This window comes from Phascolarctos cinereus, unplaced genomic scaffold (genome assembly GCF_003287225.1).
Source record: "Phascolarctos cinereus isolate Bilbo 61053 unplaced genomic scaffold, phaCin_HiC Scaffold_4;HRSCAF=312, whole genome shotgun sequence".
Taxonomy (NCBI): Eukaryota; Metazoa; Chordata; class Mammalia; order Diprotodontia; family Phascolarctidae; genus Phascolarctos; species Phascolarctos cinereus.
The window spans coordinates 180145365-180165242 of record NW_027555847.1 but is presented as its reverse complement, the minus strand read 5'-3'; the positions used below and the strand labels follow the sequence as shown (position 1 = coordinate 180165242).

At 39.7% G+C, this 19878-nt stretch overlaps 1 protein-coding gene across 3 annotated transcripts in view; it reads left to right on the top strand.

Moving 5' to 3' along the window:
• The window catches only part of DOCK8 (dedicator of cytokinesis 8), a 312720-nt gene that overhangs the window by 87212 nt on the left and 205630 nt on the right, over window positions 1-19878 (top strand). For 2 of the 3 annotated variants that reach the window (XM_021001788.2, XM_021001787.2), the window contains exon 3: window positions 16880-17055. In XM_021001788.2, coding sequence (XP_020857447.1) covers window positions 16880-17055 — 176 coding nt within the window. Of the gene's footprint in view, window positions 1-1501; window positions 1604-16879; window positions 17056-19878 lie in introns of those variants that run through there. The other variant, XM_021001790.2, reaches the window with a different exon arrangement.

The window sequence follows — 19878 nt, the reverse complement described above, 5'->3', positions numbered from 1 at the left end:
CCTATTTATCCTGTAGATAGCTTGCTTTGTATCTATTTGTTTGCATGTTGTTTCCCCCAGAGCAGGGATTGTCCTTTGCCTTTCTTAGTATCCCAGGGCTTAACACAAAGGCTCACACAGAGCAGGCACATAATAAATGCTTACTGACTGACCTACTTCATCTCCACTGCCTAAGTGGCTGATACTGGAGGGCCCTGACCTTACCCCAACTGCAGCCTTGTGCAACTATCATATTAATTCAAAGGATCTTCACAGAATGGCAGGGTCACAGAACTTGAGGGTTGGCAGGAACTACGGTGGTTATTTAATCCAACCCCCATACAAAAAGAATCCTCATTCTAACATAGGAGAGAAGTGGTCATTCAGCCTCTCCATGAAGACCTCCGAGGAAGGGGAACTCACCACCACCTCTAGCAGAAGACTCTTTTTGCTTTTGGACAGCTCTTTATGTTAAGTCTGTCCTTATATCAAGCCCCTGGGGAGAAACAGAGCAAATCTGCTCTTTCTTTCAGCAGCAAAATCTTGGGATTTACAGGCTAGATGCCTTAAATCCAGATCTCTCTGGCCAACAATAGGGCCCAGGCCAAGCCCCACTTGGTCATTGTTTGGGCCCTGATGGCTCAGAATGAATGTAAATAGCAACTGTTTCTGTTTTGTACAGAAACCCTGAGGGTCTTCCCCTCCCAGGCTGATCTTTTTTTTTTTTGACTAGGTAAAGGAGGCCATTCTTTGCCGCATTTCTTACCTAGCCTTATTCACTGAAAGGGCATTGCCTCAGTCAAACTGAAACCTTAGTTTAAAAAGGCCAAGGTCTCCCACTGCATCTGGGGCTATTTCCGGTTGTCCTGATCTATATCTGGCCATTGGATCTAAATGGCTCCAGAGGAGAAAGTGAGGCTGGTGACTTTGCCCAGCCCTCCCTCACTTAAATCCAATTCACTTGCAAGCCATGGCATCACCTTCCTGATATGTCATGGTCCTCTTCGAGAACGAAGGACAAACAACAACAGCAAACTGGGCAGCTAAGTGGCTCAGTGGAAAGAGTTCTGAGCTTGGAATCAGAGAGACCCGAGTTCAAATGCAGCCTCAGACACTTATCAGCTGTGTGACCCTGGGCAAGGCTGTCTGCCCTCACTTTCCTCAGCTGTAAAATGAAGATAATAATATCATCTGCCACACGGGAATCCTTATTGTTGTAAGGATCAAATAATAAAAAAAATTGTCAATTATTAATTAAATCAGTACATTATATAAATGTAATTAACAAATGTCAAGTACATACAGAACGTGTAAATGTTATAAAAGTGAGATAAGGACCATGTGCTAGTAGTCAGCGTTGGAAGTGAGCATCCGTTCACTTCCTTTGTGACAGAGCCATCAATGTAGTCACTTCCTCATCTGAAGGGCTGTGGTACTTGTTTGTCCCCTGTGGTTATCTGCAGGAGGTTAGGTTCTTTCTTTTTTTTTTTTTCTCCACTTGTTACGTTGAACCCGCTTCTGCTCTTAGAAGTTTTGTAACCTTAAGTTAAATTCTGTTTCCTGTGGACGCCATCTTGCCTTCTGTCACAATCTATCCGTCCCTTAAACTGTGTGTCTTTACAAGGTATGTTTTATTGGAGTGATTTGTTGCTATTTCAGTAAAATGGTTTAATTTTACTGTTGTCTCTTTAATGAAATGGGTAGAACTGAAAAATGTATGTAGGCAGGAGGACTGACTGTTCTCTTAAAAAATCGATCACTTGGGCAGCATGCTAGCCTGTTTTGGGATCCTCTGTAACACCCTCTCCTCCCCCACCGTTTCCAAACTACAGATTGTAATGAGAGCAAAGAAATTACTAAGAGTCTTTTCTCCTAAACCAAAGCACGTCAAATTTGGGGGTAAGTTGTATTCAATTTGAATATATTCAGATTAATCAACTTTTTATATGTGATACAGTTTGAATGCAAAATATACTTTGTAAAGATAAAGAATTGGATATATATGCATATATATGTAGATATGCATATGTAGATGTGTGTATACATAGATATATGTACATATATATATACACACACACACACACATGAAATGTTTACATATATAAGTGTTAAGTGTTGACTAGGCTCATTCCTTCTGCAGATTTCAGCCTGTAGCAGTTTGTCCTGTGGCGGCAATTAAGGTCCTGATGTCATATGGCCAATACTAGGTGGCAAGGGACTTTAAAAACATGTTCCCCACATCCTTGTATCAACATCTCACCTTTCACAGACTAACTTATTTCTGTACAAAGGTACCTTCTGCTGCCTTTTAGGATGCAGATTCCTTGAAAGCAAGGGCTGCTTTATTTTGGTCTGAATGAATGAAAAAAAAAAGATGATTAAATATTTACTATGTACCAAACACTATGCTGAGTGATGGGGATGAAAAGATTTAAAAAGAGACAATCTATGCTCTTAAGGAACTTGCATCATAATAAAAGAAGACCACACAAGTAGGGGAGAGGTGGCCAGGGAAGGGACTTTTGCTTTTGAAAAATGAAGGGAGAAGTATGTGAAGAAGGTGGTACCATGGCTGGTGGTGAGAGAGGTAGTGAGACAGCCTAGGCAGAGGGGATGGATGGGATGTGAAGCATCAATCAATCGATAAACATTTATTAAGCACCTACTATGTGCTAGTCACTGTGCTAAGAGCTGGGGATACATAAAGAGGCAAAGAACAGTCCATGCCCTCAAGGAACTTACAATCTAATGGAAACACGGCTCTGTATCCCCACATAGTAGACACTTAATAACTACTGGTTTAATTGAATTTTGTTCATTTCAGGAGAGATCTATATTTATTTAATTTGCTAAATATAAAAAGCATGGATTTTTTTTAAGGACTCCTAAATCATCATTTTGACAGGCTTTATGTTTGGAAAAGAACATACCTTTTCCTACACAAGCAAATTAATATAGTGTTTAATTTTCTTAGAGAAAATGTAATGGCAGCTGCAAAAAGATTGAAGAAAATTTGAGGTCTCCAGAGGCTCTTAATTCCTTACATATTCTTTTTGCAGCGAAAAGTTGCTTGTGTTATTCCCTCTATGCTCTCTGTTTATTCCAGGTTAGGACGGGGCATGTTTCTCCATCCTTGACTTTTATTAGAACACTTTCACACAATGGCCCCCATGATGACTTTGCCCCTCATCTTGGCTGCAGCTTCAAGAGTATATTGTTCTTACTCCTTTACCTAGCTAAGGAATAGCAAAATGTGTAATTGTCCAGAGGCCAGATTTCTGATGACCCCCTTTTTTTATTTTCTAAACTAGCATAGCTTTCTTATTAGTCAAGACACTATAAAGGTAACTTCTTTCTGTTTTGGGGGATCTTCCAGAATTCCTGTTCTTCCAGCACAAAGGGTCAACCAAACTGGTCATTTCTTTTTCTTTTTTTTCTTTTTACAAGTGTCTCTATCCTATAGAAAAGAAGCAAAGGAACAGAGACTACTTAATTGCTCTTTGTACCCTTGGAACCATTGGGAAATAGGACCAAGGGGATGTTGACTGTAATTCAGCAACCTCAACCTCTCATGTACATTTTGAAAATGTCATGTTTTGAAAATGACATGCATATCCAAATTCTTTGATAATGAGTCCTTTTCTTGGGGCCAAATTAGTGAGGATCTTGGGATTTAGATTTAGATCTAGAAGAGATCTCACGGACCATCTAGTCTAGAAATTCCCAGCCTTCCTGAATATGAGGCCCCCTTTTTCAGGTTAAAAAACTTCACAGGCCACCTTTCAAATGATAGCAATTGCATTATTACTCTTCATTGATTGAGAAAATACGTAATGACAGAAAATTACAATGTATAATGATTTTAGATGAATTTGTGTTTTTATTCATGTCAATAGCATATACATATATTGAAAAAACACCAATAAAACTATGCCTGTGGCATTTTTTATTCAGTTTATAAGTGGCATGTTTAATTATTTATATTACTGAGTCATCTAGTGAGATTCGTGCCTTGCAATAATCCCTCAATTTAAAAGGCTCTGTAGCCTATACACTGAGACAGCCTCAGTTCATTTAGTCCAATCCCCTAAGTTTATAGGTCAGGAAACTGAAGCCCAGATAGGTTAAATAATTTCTTCAAGGTCAAAGTAGCAGAGTTTTGAAATCAGGTCCTTAGAGTAGTAATATAGTGGGGTTTTTTTTAAGTTTTATTGATGATTCTTTTCCATCACTATCACTTTCAAAAGACACACCTCCCCTCATCTGCTCCTCAGCACCACTGCGCCTTTGTAACAAAGAAGTATAGCTTATTCAAACATGCTTATACGTTAGCCACATCTGATAGTATATTCCTTACTTCACTTTCATCAGCCACCATTTCTGAGCCAAGAGTAGGGAGTTCTGTTTCACCATGAGCCCTCTGAAACCAAGGTTGGTTATTCCATTGGTCAGAATTGTGATGTCTTTTGATATTGTTTATCTTTATATTATTGTGATCATTGCATAAAATTTTCTCTTGGTTCTGCTTACTTCCTTTTTCATGAGTTTATCCACATCTTCCCAGGTTTCTCTGAGCACTTCATATTTGTCAAAAATGCTTGTTTTAGCTCTTAGGATGACCTCTATCTCGAGTTTGTTTAAGAGTTCTCCCTCTAGGGGTGACTAGGTTGCTCAGTGGATAGAGTGCCAAGCCTGGAGTTAGGAAGACTCATTTTCCTGAGTTCAAATCTGGCCTCCGACACTTCCTAGTTGTGTGACCCTGGGCAAATCACTTAACCCTGTTTGCCTCAGTTTTCCCCTCTGTAAAATGAGCTGGAGAAGAAAAGGCAAACCATTCAAGTGCCTTTGCCAAGAAAACCCCACAAGGGGTCACAAAGAGTGAGACAACAGAAGTGACCGAACAGCAGCATGCTTAAGGAATATCAATTGGCAGCTGTGTGGAGAACGGATTGGAGGCAGGAAAGACTTGCATATTTCTTTAATTATTTGTCTTCCTCTATTTCCGTAGTTTTGTAGTTGTTTTTGTATGAGGTCTTGGTTATTTTTATAAAGATAATATTTCTGTCTCCTAGATAGAAAAAAAAAAGCTTTTGTTAGTAATATATAGAAAGGCTGGTAATATAAGTGGGCAGGTTTCAAATTCTATTTGCTAGCAAAATGAAGAGTAAAAGATGTGCTGTAATCAGTTTGGCAGGATTTGATTTAAAATTTTTGAATTGATATCCATTAATGGTATTGGTTTATAGGTCTGTGTTTTATCCTTCCATAATTTTGGTATTAGGACTATATTTATCTCATTAAAGGAGTCTGATGTGGTTTTTCTTTCTTACTATTTCAGAATAGTTTACATAATATTGGTATAATTATTGTGTAAAAGCTTGATATAATTCTGATGTCATTTCATTAGGACCAGAGTTTTTTCATTTGGTAGTTCCTTTATAAGTAGTTCTATTCCTTTTTCTGTAATTGGATTATTTCAGATCTCTATTTGATATTCTGTTAGTTTGGGTGTTTTGTATGTTTTTGAAGGTTTTCTTTTGTTTCTTTTGTATTCTTACTACTTGTTAAGTTCTCAATAGAATAGTTCTACTTTTCCATCCTCTGTAACAGATGCTGATGTAAAGCTATAGTATCTCCATCATTGTCACTTTTAATTATGTTAATCCTAAGCACAGAAGAGCAACATGAACAAATCTCACAAAATAATTTTTAAATTACCTTTAGGCACATGATGAAACTAACACCTTTATTTGTCTCTCCAAGAAGGCTCTGTGAGTCATCTTTCCATTTGGCTATAACTTCCTCATGTCTTCTCATCTCATTTACAGTGAGAACGTCAATATTGACATAGTTCAGTTTCCCTAGTTACTGACTAAGGTGGTTTCCAGACTCTTTTGGCCTCCTTGTGGCTTCATCTCAGTTAAACTTCTCTAAGACATTTTAGTCTGTGACACTGTCTTTGAGCTCTTTGGTAATTGAATAAGGAGTACAAAGAGTTAAAGAACGTTTATAATTGGTCTCAAAACTGTGTGATGCTCAGTATCCTTTGTTCCCTGTTGTTATCATTCTGCCACCTTCACTAGAAAGGGAAGAAGACTGCTTCAAACTGAGTGTGTTTGTATTTTTCTTTGTTGGATGGACTCCTATAGCCCTGAATTACTTCACTTGGTGGCCCACCTACTGGTAATAAGCTCTATTGACTTGGCCAGGCTGGTCCTTAGACAACAGGCACAGTTCTTGAAATCTTTCCAAATGGGTAGAAGCTCCCAGAACTTGCACTCTGCTGGTAAAGTATTTGAAAATCTACAGTTCTGTCTACCTCATGAAGAGGCATTAGAATACTGTATTTCACTGCATAGTTATTGCAGATTTTATGCCAAATTTTTTTTGTAAAAAAGTGGCATGTGACCATTATATAAAGCTTTTAAAAATATGCTAGTGTTACTTAAAAATCACTTATTATTAAATTGTCTTTGGTGCAAGATTAGATGCACAGACTACTCATGGATATATGTTAAAATTGAATACTGACAATGTGTGTGTGCTGAGAATTCTAGGCCTGTGGCTTGTAATGTGCAAGAGATAAATACATATCCATATGCCGCTGGTGAATACAATGCTTTTCCATTTACCTTTGAAGTGGCATGACGAACAGAATTATGCCATGCAATGATTACGCAATGAAAGGTTATAAACCAATTTTTGGCCTGAAAAAACAGGGTATGATGATTACATGGTAAAAGATGGTAGGACTTTTGTGTATTGTTAAGGGTCTCCTGAACTTTCTGAGTTGCCATATTTTGCAGAAACATTGGACCCGAGTATGCAAGAGACCCTGAACATATCAAGGACCAAGCTCCCCCAAACCCCAGCTGATATAATGTATTGGTTGCACCTCCAGTTGCTGGATTCCCTGTGTGTCCTTGGGAGCTAAGATAGGCACCAGTCAGTCCTCACTAGACTGAGAAATTGCTTGTGCAGCTGGGACCCTTGTAGATAAGCAGACCATCCTATTTTCATGGTCTAGCAGTTCCCAAGGGAAAAGAATGCTGCTTCTACCACTGCCCTGCTCCTCCCCCTGGGAGGGATTTGGTCCTTTTCCCACCTCTAATGCTCCTTTCCTCGTCCCATGCCATTCCCATTTAGGAGGAGATTTCTGTTTCCTCCTACTGCCTTTACTGTACTGTCATAAATATACAAGCTTTTGTTGGATTGTGAATTCTTTGTACTTGCATAGGGTTCCACATGCATATCCACTTCTCTTACAATAAATCCAATTGCAGCATGTCTCATGGACTTGTGATATTATTTTTGGTTAATAGTATATACATATTTTTTTAATTTCATAATTTTAATGACATTTTGTTTTTCTTTTAAATTGTTTCTCTTACAGTAATGATGGGATACACTAATTTATTCATATTCTTTCAAATGGTGCCTTTTGTGATAACATAGTGCATTATGGGATTGTGGGGTGGGGAATAGTATGGTATAATGAGTGGGGGCAACTAGGTGGCACAGTGGATAGAGGACCAGGCCTAAAGTCAGGAAGACTCATCTTCCTGAGTTCAAATCCAGCCTCAGACACTTACTAGCCATATGACCTGAGGCAAGTCATTTAACCCTGTTTGCCTCAGTTTCTTCATCTGTAAAATGAGCTGGTATCTTTGTCAAAAAAACCTCAAATCAGTCATTAAGAGTCAGACAATACTGAAACAACTGAGCAATAACATAATGACCACAGTACAAAACAAGAGCCCTGAATTCTACTCATGTTCCTCTCAGACCTTTGCTATTACTAGCTGTGTGGCCTTGGGCAAGGCCCTTAACCTCTTCTGGGCTTTATTTAGTTGCCTTATCTCTAAATCAGGACTAATAATACCTTCCCTACCTAAAATCAGATTGCTTATTGAAGCATTTTCCAACTATAAGATCTGTAATAAGAAAAGTTTACATTAATATAGTGTTTTAAGGTTTAAAAGAAGTTCTTTATATGTTTTTTTTCATTTAATTTCATCCTCCAACAACGCTGTGAGATAGGCATAACAAATAATGTTATTCCCTTTTCACTGATGAGGAAATTGAGGCTGAGAGAGATGATGAGACAGCTAGTAAATGGCAGAACCAGGGTTTTGAACCTCAAATTACAGGCTCACAGAGTTTGGAGGGATCTCAGACGCCTTGTAATTCAATCTGTACTTAAACCAAAAAGCTCTTGCTTGAAGACTAATAGGAGGGAACCCACTGCCTCTTGAGGTGACCCATTCTTCTGTTGGACAGCTCCCAACTTTAGGAAGAGTTTTCTCACCTCTGGTCTAAATCTTCCTCTTGGCAAACTGCACCCATTACGCTTGTTGTTCTGTGCCCCTGGACCAGAGAACAAGGCTGATCATTTAATCACATGGCAGTTCTTCAAATGCTGAAAGACTGTTTGCTCTCTAAGTCTTCTTGTGCCCATACTAAACACTCTCTGATCCCCATCAACTGATCCACTGATGGAACAACCCCAAGACCCTTCACCGTCCTGGTACTCCCTTTTGGATGCTCCCTGGTTTGTCCTTGTCCTCCCTAAAATGTTTTACCCAAAACCAAACACGATATTCCAACTGAATTTTGACCAAAGTAGAGCATGACACTTGCCTTCCTTCTCATGGAAACTATGACTTTTCAATGAAATTAACTGGACCATAGAGGCAAGAAATCGCATGCCTTTGTTCCCCACCACAACACTCTAGCCAAGGGAACTAATAGGCCCCTGGACTATGGAGTAATGCTCATCATTTATTCACATATGTGCTCTCCTAGTTAAAATGACAATATCAACTACTAAAAATATTCCGAAGTAATTAAAGGTGAGAAAGGGCAAAAGAGATACTGTAGGACAGCAGAGGTTAGAATCTATGCCCTAAAGTAGTAAGATGAATTGGAAATATACTGATACACAATCACTGTTATGTATTTTACATATAGCAAAATGTGTAATAATTATAATCCACATTTCCTAGGGCAGGGGTTCTTAGCCTTTTCTGTGCCCTGGGCCCCCTTGGTAGTCTAGAGAAGCCTGTTTTTAGGTTCATAAAATACATAGGATTATGAAGAAAAATCATTTATTCCAAAGTACAGTCACCAAAATATTAAACATATAATTTCATGGATCCCAAAAATCTACCCATGAAACTCTTTGGTGGGGAGAAAATCCATGTACCCCTAGTTAAGAAATCTTATTCTAGAGATAAAAGAGGCTAAAGTTTGTGTGAATGGAAGGTCTTTGAAACAAAATGGAAGGAATGGCTCTTAGAACAAACTATCTGATCGTGATGAAAGTATATCAAATAACAAATACTAGAAATTCATAAAAATTGTAGCTATAAGACAGGATTTTCATGTAATATTTGTCACAAATATTGTCTTTCACTTTGTTTTGGGGTTTGGTTTTTTTGTTTGTTTGTTTGTTTGTTTGGCTAGGCAATGGGGTTAAGCGACTTGCCCAGGGTCACACAGCTAGTAAGTGTTATATGTCTGAGGCCAGACTTGAACTTAGGTCCTCCTGACTCCAGGGCCGGTGCTCTATCCACTGCACCACCTAGCTGCCCCCTGTCTTTCACTTTGGAAAGCTTACTTTACTGTTGTTTATTTGGGCTCCGTGTGCAATAAAGTATGTTCTTTGCCGTATAGGACAATTTAAGTGGTGAACGAGTTGATAAATGTGATCTGGCTCTGAATCAGTTGACCTTTGAATATTTGCCTTTCAAAGAAGAGTGGATTTTTGTTGACTCAACAGGCAGTGACAGGCTAGAAAATTAAGGCCTAAATCAATACATGGGTTTCATACCAATTTGTTAATGGGAGAAGGACCGATGAGATGCAGACCTCATGAGTACATAATAGCTTTTTCCTTGTTACTACTATTTGTTGGTGTTGCTACAGGGGTAGCTAGGTGGTGCAATGGATAGAGTACAAGGCCTGAAGTCAGGAAGACTCATCTTCTCAAGTTCAAATCCAGTCTCAGACACTATCTGTGTGACCCTGGGTGAGACACTTAATCCTAATTGCCTCCCCCCCCCAAAAAAAAACCTCATCTTCTTTTCTAACCCCTTTTAATTCTAATATCTTTCTTCTGTTAGTTGTTTCCTGTTTATACTGTATATCACATATCTGTATATATGTGTTTGCTTTTTTTCTTTCCCATTAGATCATGAACTCTTTGGGAACAAGGACTTCTTGCCTCTTTTTATATCCTCAGCACTTAGCACAGTGTCTGGTAAACAGTAGGCACTTAATAAATGTTCACTGAATGAGTGAAAAAAATGTGTCTCTTCTAAGCTCTTGCGCCAATTTTCCCCCCATCTCCACCCCCCCCCCCATGCAGTGTTAAGTCATCATTTTCTTAAGCAAATGTGCTAGGTTTGAATCCTGGAGGTTTTCAAAGGTTGTACAGGGTTGCATCAAGACTTATCCAAATCCTACCAATATCTCTGTGAACTTCATTACACCACAGGGAAGACACAGGAGACCTGATATCTAGCCCCTCTTCTGTCACTGTGTATGGGGAACCACTCTATGGCCTTGAACAAAAGGCACTTAAAACAGAACAGGAAGAGGATTTCGGCAGGTGGGGAGCTGGAGAGTTGACAGGTGCTGCTTGGGGTTTTTTTTGTTGGGTTTTTTTTATGCTGGAGGAAACGAGTGACTCCACCCTTCCTCTGCTAATTTGACAACAAGTAGCTGGCTGCATGTGTCTCAGTTTCTTCCTTAGTAAAAGGAGGGGTTTATACTGGGGACGTCAAATCAGAGCCTATGTTGTGCCTTGAACATCCCACAAAGTGTGTAAAGCACCAGAGAATCACAGATTTAGAGCCAGAAAGGATCTCGCAGGTCAAGCCCATCCCCATCCCATTTTAGGGGTGGGGGAACAGACCCAGAAAGATTGTGACTTGCTAAAGGTCCTATAGGTAGAAAGGAACAAAACCAGGCTTTTAATCCTAACCCTTTCTACTGCATCTATCCTTCATGAACCTTTTGTCTAAAGGCATATGGACTCTGGGGCTGTGTGAGGTAAGATTTCACCTTACCTTGCCCCAAACTAGGTCTTCATGTCATTTCTGGGACACTACTAAACCATGCCACACATACTCTGATCATCCTACCCATCTCCCCAACTATTAGATCCTAGACTCTGCCCCTGGGACTCTGGTCTCTGATGGGTGAGCTTTTGCCTTATCTTTCCTGGAACCAGGCTGCCATGTCATTTCCTCCCCATTTCCAAACTCTGCCCCATCTCTTTTCCAGCTCCTCTTTATATATTGTCTTCCTCCTCCTTAAGGGTTAAGAGTATCTTTTTAGCTTGTATTTGTGTCCCCAACGGTGCCTGGCACATAATAAGCACTTAATAAATATATTTTTTAAATTCATTCATATGTAATCTGATTAATGAGTCTTTGTAAAAACAAACAAAGATCCTACTCCAATGAATAATTGTGCTGCAGAATCACCTTTGGTTTTCAAAGACTATATCAGAGGAGCTCAACCCCTGACAGGTCCTACCCTACTAGAAAGGCTTCCATTATGTGCCAGATGACTGAAGTCTATTTCCCCAAGATCAGTGTAGGTAATCAACGAACCAATCAACAAGCATTTATTAAATGCCTACTACATGCTCAGCACTGTCCTAAGCACTAGCTAGAATTTTTTTTTTAGGCAACTGGGGTTAAGTGACTTGCCCAGGGTCACACAGCTAGTAAATGTCAAGTGTTTGGTCTAAGGCCAGATTTGAACTCAGGTCCTCCTGACTTCAGGGCCGGTGCTCTATCCACTGCGCCACCTAGCTGCCCCAGCACTAGGTAGATAAAGACAAAAATGAAACATTTCCCAAATTTAAGGAGCTTCCATTCTAAGTAGGGACACACACCTACACACACACACACACACACACACACACACACACACACACACAGTAGTGGTGAGTGGGAGAGAAGAACAAGGTAGTAGCAGCTGTTGGGGAGAGAACATGGGAATCAGGAGACCTAGAGATAGTGAATGTTCTTCCTACTACTGCTTTGTAGCTGGCACTAGACACTTGGGCCCTTCATCATATGAAGAATTTTCTCATAGTTCTCTGAATGTTTCAGGTTTTTGTAAAGTGACTTGAAAACAATCTTACCATTTTCCTTTGATACCTCCACAGTGCCTAGCACTGTGTTGGACACAGAGTAAGCATTTCATTAAAACATATTGAACTGAATTTTATTATCACCATCAAAAAGGTCCTAACCGAATATCATGCTATACTATAGGAATTGATTCAGACAGCCTGACTTTCTGCCTTGTAAAAGTTTATTATCCAAAACTAACTGGACTGTACCTAGTTCTGTCAGGAGAACTTGTGTTTTATAAATTATAAGACAGGAAAGAGCTCAGATTTGCTCAGATTATTTTTTCTCCATTCAACAAACATTCATTAAAGGCCTGTTACATGCAGAGCTCTCTGTTAGGTGCTGGAGCAGATAAAAAGAACAATATTGGACTACAGGGGATTTGATTGTTAAGATAATAACAGTTATTTTACTTCTGTCCTTTCACAAACCAGGTCACCACAAAAAAAAATAGCTCAAAGGTAATTGAAAGCTGGCAGTTTTCAGCCTCCCTTCAGTGCTGGAAAATTCTACCATTCTGAAGAACACATTTTAACTAAATGCATTTATATGGTAGTTAATACATGCACAGTGCAAGGTAATAGATATTTCAGATGAGAAAATAAATTCATAAATATTTTGTTTTGTTGCTGTGCTCATATAACCTTGTTTCTGGTGGGATTTTTTTCCAGTTTAGCTGAGATTTTAACAACTTAGGGTATAAAAGAAACTTTGTCACTTATTTTCTGAATTACCATTTGTTTAAAGGGCATTGTGTGTGTGTGTGTGTGTGTGTGTGTGTGTATAAAACTGCCTCACAGTAAAACTTGGTCTTGAAATTAGGACCCTCTGTTATTGAGGGGGCTGAGATTTCCCTTCCTTGTTATCAGTTATTAGAATTTGAATTATGGCAATAGTGATAAGAATAACTGTTTGGTGGACTATTTTGAAGTCTAGTTCTCCAACAATGTGTTGGTAAGCAGACATTTATGTTTGGAATTAACCATGTCTTTTGTTATTAGTTTCAATAGAGGATGATTAAATTATTATGTAATTGTTTTGAGGAAACTATAGACCTTCACTCAATAGCTACATATTATTGCTTATTAGTATAAACTTTTCAGAGCTCCTTCTTAATATAGATAAAAATCTTAGGTGCATTTGGTGGGAGGGGGGTGTCCTTTCACTTCTCTGACTTGTCCCCACCCAAGGGGAACATGGAAACTTTGGTATTTGTACTCCCTGGAAGGCAGCCACCAGTTCCCCCTAAAAAGTCCTTAAGTTCACAAGACATGACAACATAGACCCATTTTATTTACACAGTAAAGAACACAGAAGACATTTGCATCCAAGCCTATAAAGAGTCAAGACACTCCTCACATCTGGAAGCCAGCAGTCTTCCAGGGAACTGTACAGTTCCCATATCTTACAGTGCTGCCCACAATGGAGCCCAGCCAAGAGAGAGAGAAAAAAAAAGCCAGGGTTTTCTCCTCCACATTCCTCTGCATCTCACTGCCCTTTTACCCTCATCTCTCCTGTTAACTGGTGTTCCTTGGTCTTTCTTCTCTGTCCCTTTACGGATAGTGGAAGTCTCTTGCTGCTGTTGCTATCTTCAGTTCCTTGTCACGGCTATTCAGATCTCTCCCAGTAACATTGCTAATTACCTTCTCTCCAGCTACCAGATTTTGGGTGTCTGGATTGTGAAGCTATTATGGTCCATGTTCAGCTGACCTGATCACATTACATTTCTTTACCAACTCTTGGACACCAAATGCCTCTGGCCTATTTCATTTTGGGGTATTTTACATCCAGGTTCCACTGTCTCCCTCTCCTGACACAGGGTCTCTTCAAGTGCCTGTCAGAATACCTTCTGAGATAAGCCTAATTTCCATATAGATTCAATTTATGAAAAGTCTGCAGCCTCTTGCCCTGGGCAACACTCCCCACTGAGTTTGGGGGAATTGGAGAAGCATTCCCTCTTTCTTTCCATTTGTCTTTCCTTCACTTGTCTCCCTCCAGGACAGCTGGTCCAGGTAATGTGAATTACTCTAGGCTGTTTAATATAGATAGATCATTAAAATGGATTGGGAAAGAGCAGAGGTGGCCCAGCATAGGTTCCCTTGACTTAAACAGAGAGGGACAATCTTCTTGCTAAATCTTATATCTGGTATCAGTACACAAAATACATCCAAACTTCAGGAGGTTGTGATTCAATAGGTATGATAGAATCATGGTCAATTAGGTGTTCAATGGATGTGCTTTGAAGATGATGATGATGATAACAATAATAATAATTTGTGTTTTCATAAAATATTTGACCATACAAGCATCATATTTTCTTTTTTTGGTCCATGGGATGACTGTTTATGGGGACAAATGTGGTCAAATAAGCCATCATATGACCAGCTGGCCCTTTCTCCCTAGCTAGACGGATAATCTGTCATTTCAGTTACTGCTTACATTGGATAGGTTTCTCCCTGTCTGTGGCTTTGACTCAGTCCTTGTCAGCATGATACTTTTGCTGAAACCAAAGGAATTGCAAATTCCCAGTTACTTTCCATCAGTGTCCTCTCTCCACTGCTGCTGTTTACCTGATGCTACCTTGTTTCAGGTTACACATAGGTATACTCCTTGTCCTCTGCTCACATGATTGACACTCTTCAAAAGAACTTTAATAGTGCCCTGGGTTTATTCAGTCTCAGCCAAGACAGCTGAGCTCCAAGGAGTAGAATTTTGATTTTCTGCTTTTGACTGGTCTCCAGGCCACCATGGTTAGTGCCTTTGGCTAGTATTCTTACTGTTTTAGGACTTTTAGGTACTTTTTAAGGATAGCAAGAGACCATATGACCAATGACCATAAAAGACTTAACATGCTTCATGTAAGTGAATCCTGTATTTTTCTAAACCCAGGAGTCAGAAGGACCTGAGTTCAAATCCAGCCTCAGACATTTGACACTTACTAGCTGTGTGACCCTGAGTAAGTCACTTAACTTTGGTTGCCTCAAAATAATTAATGAAAGAAAGAAAAAGAAAAGAAGAAAGAAAGAAAGAAAGAAAGAAAGAAAGAAAGAAAGAAAGAAAGAAAGAGTTAGTCCACACTCCCCTGCCTAGTGGTATTTAGGGAAAAGCTGTAATGTAAATGGAGAAAGTGCTGGATTTGGAGCCAAAGACCAAAAGTTCAAATCCCGACTTTTCCACATATGATCTATGTTACCTTGGGTAAGTAATTTAATTTCTCTAGGCCTCATTTTCCTCATCTTTAAGAAGACTGGATTAGATCATAGATTTAGAACTGGCAAGGAATTTTATAGGCCATCTAGTCCCACCTGCTCATGTTACAGATAAGGAAACTGAGGCTCAGAAGGCTAACATGACTTGTCCAGCTACTAAAGGTCAGATGTGAGATTTGAGCCCAGGTCTTCCCAATGCCAAGTCCAACTCACTACCCACAAAATCAGGCTGCCTCTAAACTGATCTCTAAATTCAGATTTATGAGCATTTGATCCCAGTGTGAAACCCTGCTATGTTTTTACACAGTCAATGTGAAATGGAGAACTGAGGTCAAAAGAAACATTTTTGTCTAACATATACAGGCTGAAATAGGCTTATATTTGCCCCAGTTTCCTTTGTGTGAATAAAAAGACCTTAGTAAGAACTTGGTAGGAGATATTTGGGGTTGGAGGTTCAGCTGGGGAAGTCAAGGGAGTTGGAATCTGTGCATTCATCTGTGTAGGGAACTCCCAGTGCGGAATCCTTCCTTGAAGCACTTTGGCAACTTCTCTGTATGTCAAGATCTCAGGGAGCTGCCTGGGGAACATATTTACCTGGTTAAGATGGGGCAGCGGCTGTGCTTGAACCACCCAGGTCTTCCTGACTCCAAGACTAGCCCCCTGTCCACTCTTCCATGGTGCCTCTTGCAAGAGGAATTATAAAAGTACTTTTTTAATATCATAAAAATTCCAGAGTCTCATGATCTTCTCATTCTTAGTCTCATGATTTCTCATTGGGATGCAACTAAGTTCAGAAAAATTCTACCTTGGGGTATTTTCAATGACTCATCCTGCTGTGGCTTGACTCCATATCATATTTCTTTTCTATTTTCATATCACTGCTTTTGGTTTTGATGACATATTTGCTATGCAACTTTTTTTTTTTAGGCAATTGGGGTTAAGTGACTTGCTCAGGGTCACACAGCTAGTACATGTCAAGTGTTTGGCCTGAAGTCGGATTTGAACTCAGGTCTTCCTGACTTCAGGGCCGGTGCTCTATCCACTGTGCCACCTAGCTGCCCCCGCCCCGTGCAACTTCTTTTTCAAGAGCAGCATAAAAAGAAATTGAAGCACATTTTGGGTAATAATAATAGTAAGAGCTAACATTTATATCGCAATCACCATGTGCCCAGACACTGCAAAGTGCTTTACAAATATTATCTCATTTGGTCCTCATGACAACACTGGAAAGTTAGGTGCCATTATCACCTCCATTTTACAGATGAGGAAACTGAGGCAAACAGTGGTTAAGTGACCTGCCGAGAGTCACACTGCTAGTAAGTGTCTGAAGCTGAATTTGAACTCAGGTCTTCCTGACTCCAGGCCCACTGCACTATTTACTGTACTACCTGGCCGCCCCTTTAAGGAATATTGCATGAAAATTCAGTATCATCTTAAAGGATACTTTGACATCTTTATCTTAAAAAATAAACACCATTGTAGGAATTTCCCAATATCTAACAAGCCATGTTTTTTTCCTTCTTCTTATTAACACTCCAGCCTCAGTTTTATGACCCGGTGGAGCCAGCAGATTTTGAAGGACTTCTGATGACACAACTGAGTAGCCTCGACGCAGAACTCATACAAGAGCTTGGCGACTTCACAGAGGATGATCTGGAGGTCATCTTTACGCCAAAGGAATGCCGGACTGTGCAGGCTTCTTTGCCAGAGGAAGGGTAAGTCCTTTCCTTACCTCCTTGTTTCTGCTTATAGAGGTTCCCTGGGGTGCTGTATAAGCTAAACCCAACTTGTTTCTCTTTTTAAATAACCCAGGGCCAAGAAGACATACAGGAAGATGTAGATTGATTGTAAAAGTTATCATTTAAGGATAATGTGTTCATAAACAGAGCTCATACATAGATAGAGATATGAAGGAAATAAGTATTTCTATAGCACCTACTATGTGCCAGGCAGTGTGCTAAGCACCTTTTATAAATCTTATCTCCTGTGATCCTCACAACAACCCTGTGAGGTGGGTGCTTTTAATATCACCCATTTTACAACTGAGGAAACTGAGACAGACAGAGGTTAAATGACTTACCCAAAGTCACTCAGCTAGTAAGTGTCTGAGGCTGGATTAGAACTCAGGTTTTCCTGACTCCAAGCCCAGTACTCTATCCACCACACCACCTAGTTGCCTGTAGACAGAAAGAAAGGAAAGAAAGAAGGTAGGAAGGAAAAATAGAGGAAGGAAGGAAGGAAGGAAGGAAGGAAGGAAGGAAGGAAGGAAGGAAGGAAGGAAGGAAGGAAGGAAGGAAGGAAGGAAGGAGAAAAGAAGGAAGAAATAGAGGAAGCAAGAAAGAAAGAAAAAAGAAAGAAAGAGAAGGAAGAAAGAATGAATGTAAAGAAAGGAAGAAAAAAGGAGGAAGGAAGGAAGAAAAGAGAAAGAAGGAAATGAAGGAAGGAAGGAAGTCACTTGATAAATAAGTCACTTTAGAAACAGAATCTTTGGTTTTCCTTTTTTAATAAAAAAAATTTTAAAGGAAGAGAGAGAGAAAGGCAAAGAGAGAGAAAAAGAGAGAGAAAGAAGAAAAAAGAGAGAGAAAGAAAGAATAAGCATTCAGTTCTGGCCTCTGGGGCCAAACAAAGCAAGTCTAATCCCTCTTCTACAAAACAGCTCATCTATCCTGGTCAATGATAAAGCTAGTGAATTATAAGCAAAAGCACCTGAACATGGTACGATAACAATAACAATGATGGTAATTCCCTGGATATGTTTTCCAACTGTTTTATTTTTATAAAGCTATAAAATTTTCACATATTTTATCTAACAACCTCCAGTGAGGTAGATTATCCACATTTTGCAGTTGAGAAACAGAAACAGAGAAACCTGAGAAACAGGTTAAGTAACAAAGCCACACAGCACATTAGGGCGGAGCAAGGACTAGAACACAGGTCCATCACATAGTCTCTCCTGTGTTCATTTGCACATCACCCACTGACTTTTGGACATCTCAAAGCACATGTAAGTGCCTGAAACTCAGCACATCCCAAACAGAAACTCATGATCTTTCCTCCCAGACCCTCCTCCTCCCAGCTGCCCTCTTGCTGCTGAGGACATCACCATCCTCAGTTTCCCGGATTTCTAACATTGGTCATCCTTGCCCCCTTACACTCACTCAACCCACATGACCGATGTGATGCCAAATCTTGTTTCCACCTTCACGATGTCTCTCCTGTATGTCTCCTCTCCCTTCAAACAGCCATCATCTTCATTCACATTATGCCTAGATGTTGAAATCTCTCCCCGCTCCAGTCCTTCCACTCAGCTGCCAAAGTGGTTTTCCTAAAATGTAGGTCTGTTCACATCAACCCCCCTACTCAAAACCTCCAGTGGCTGCCTGTTACCTCTAGGATCAAATATAAAATTCTCCATTTGGCATTGATAGCTCCTTATAACCTGGACCCTTCCTACCTTTACAGTCTTACAATTTACCTCCATCCACAGTCTTATTCGGGGAAGATAGGTAGACAGAGTGAAAGACTTGGAGTCAGGAAGACCTGAGTTCAAATCTGAACTCAGACACTTATTAGCTATGTGATCATGGGCAAATCACTTAACCCTGTTTACCTCAGTTTCCTCATTTGTAAAATGAGCTGGAGAAGGAAATGGCAAGCCACTCCAGTATCTTTGCTAAGAAAACTCCAAAAAGAAGTCACGAAACATCAGACACAACTGAAAAAACAATTAAACAACAGCATTATTCAGCTATGTTGGCCCACTTCCTATTTCTTGCATAGAACATTGTCCCTTGGTTTTCTTGGCTTCTTTCGAGACTTTCGGATGAAGTCCCACCTTCAGAAAACCTTTCCCAGTTGCTTCCGGCCACTAGTGCCTTCCTTTCTGGGCAATTTTCCATTTAATATATCTTGTTATGTTCCTAGTTGTTTACCTCTAGTGACTGTTTGATAATATATGCCCGTGTTCTTCACCCATAATCCCTCACCTCTATGCATAAAGGAAGAAAGAGTGTTTGATCATCTGTTCCCTAAGGCTAAGATAGTCATTACAATTAATCAGAGTTCAGCTGCCTTTGAGGGTTATTTTCAGTTGTTTTTATAGACACTGTGCATATTTTTCACTTGGCTTTGCTTAGCTCATGGTTTATACAGGCCTCCTCCTCCTCTGAATTCCTCATACTGGTCATTCCTTTTGGCACAATGATATTGCCTTATATTCATATACCACCATTTGTTCAGCAGCTCTCCAATTTACTGACTTCCCATTTTGTTTGCCATTTTTTGATACCACAAGAAATCCTGCTGTGAATATTTTGCTACATGTGGGACTTTTCTTCCTGCCAAATAATGGAATTGCTGGGTGAAACGGTATGAACATTTAAGTGATTTTTCTTGCAGAATTCCACATTGTTATATGGCATGGTTGGACTCATTCATAGCTCCACCAACAGTATATTAGTTGGTCTGGCTTCCTGCAGCCCCTTCCACATCAACTGTTCTTTTATCATTTTTGCCGATTTGAAGTGTTTGAGATGAAT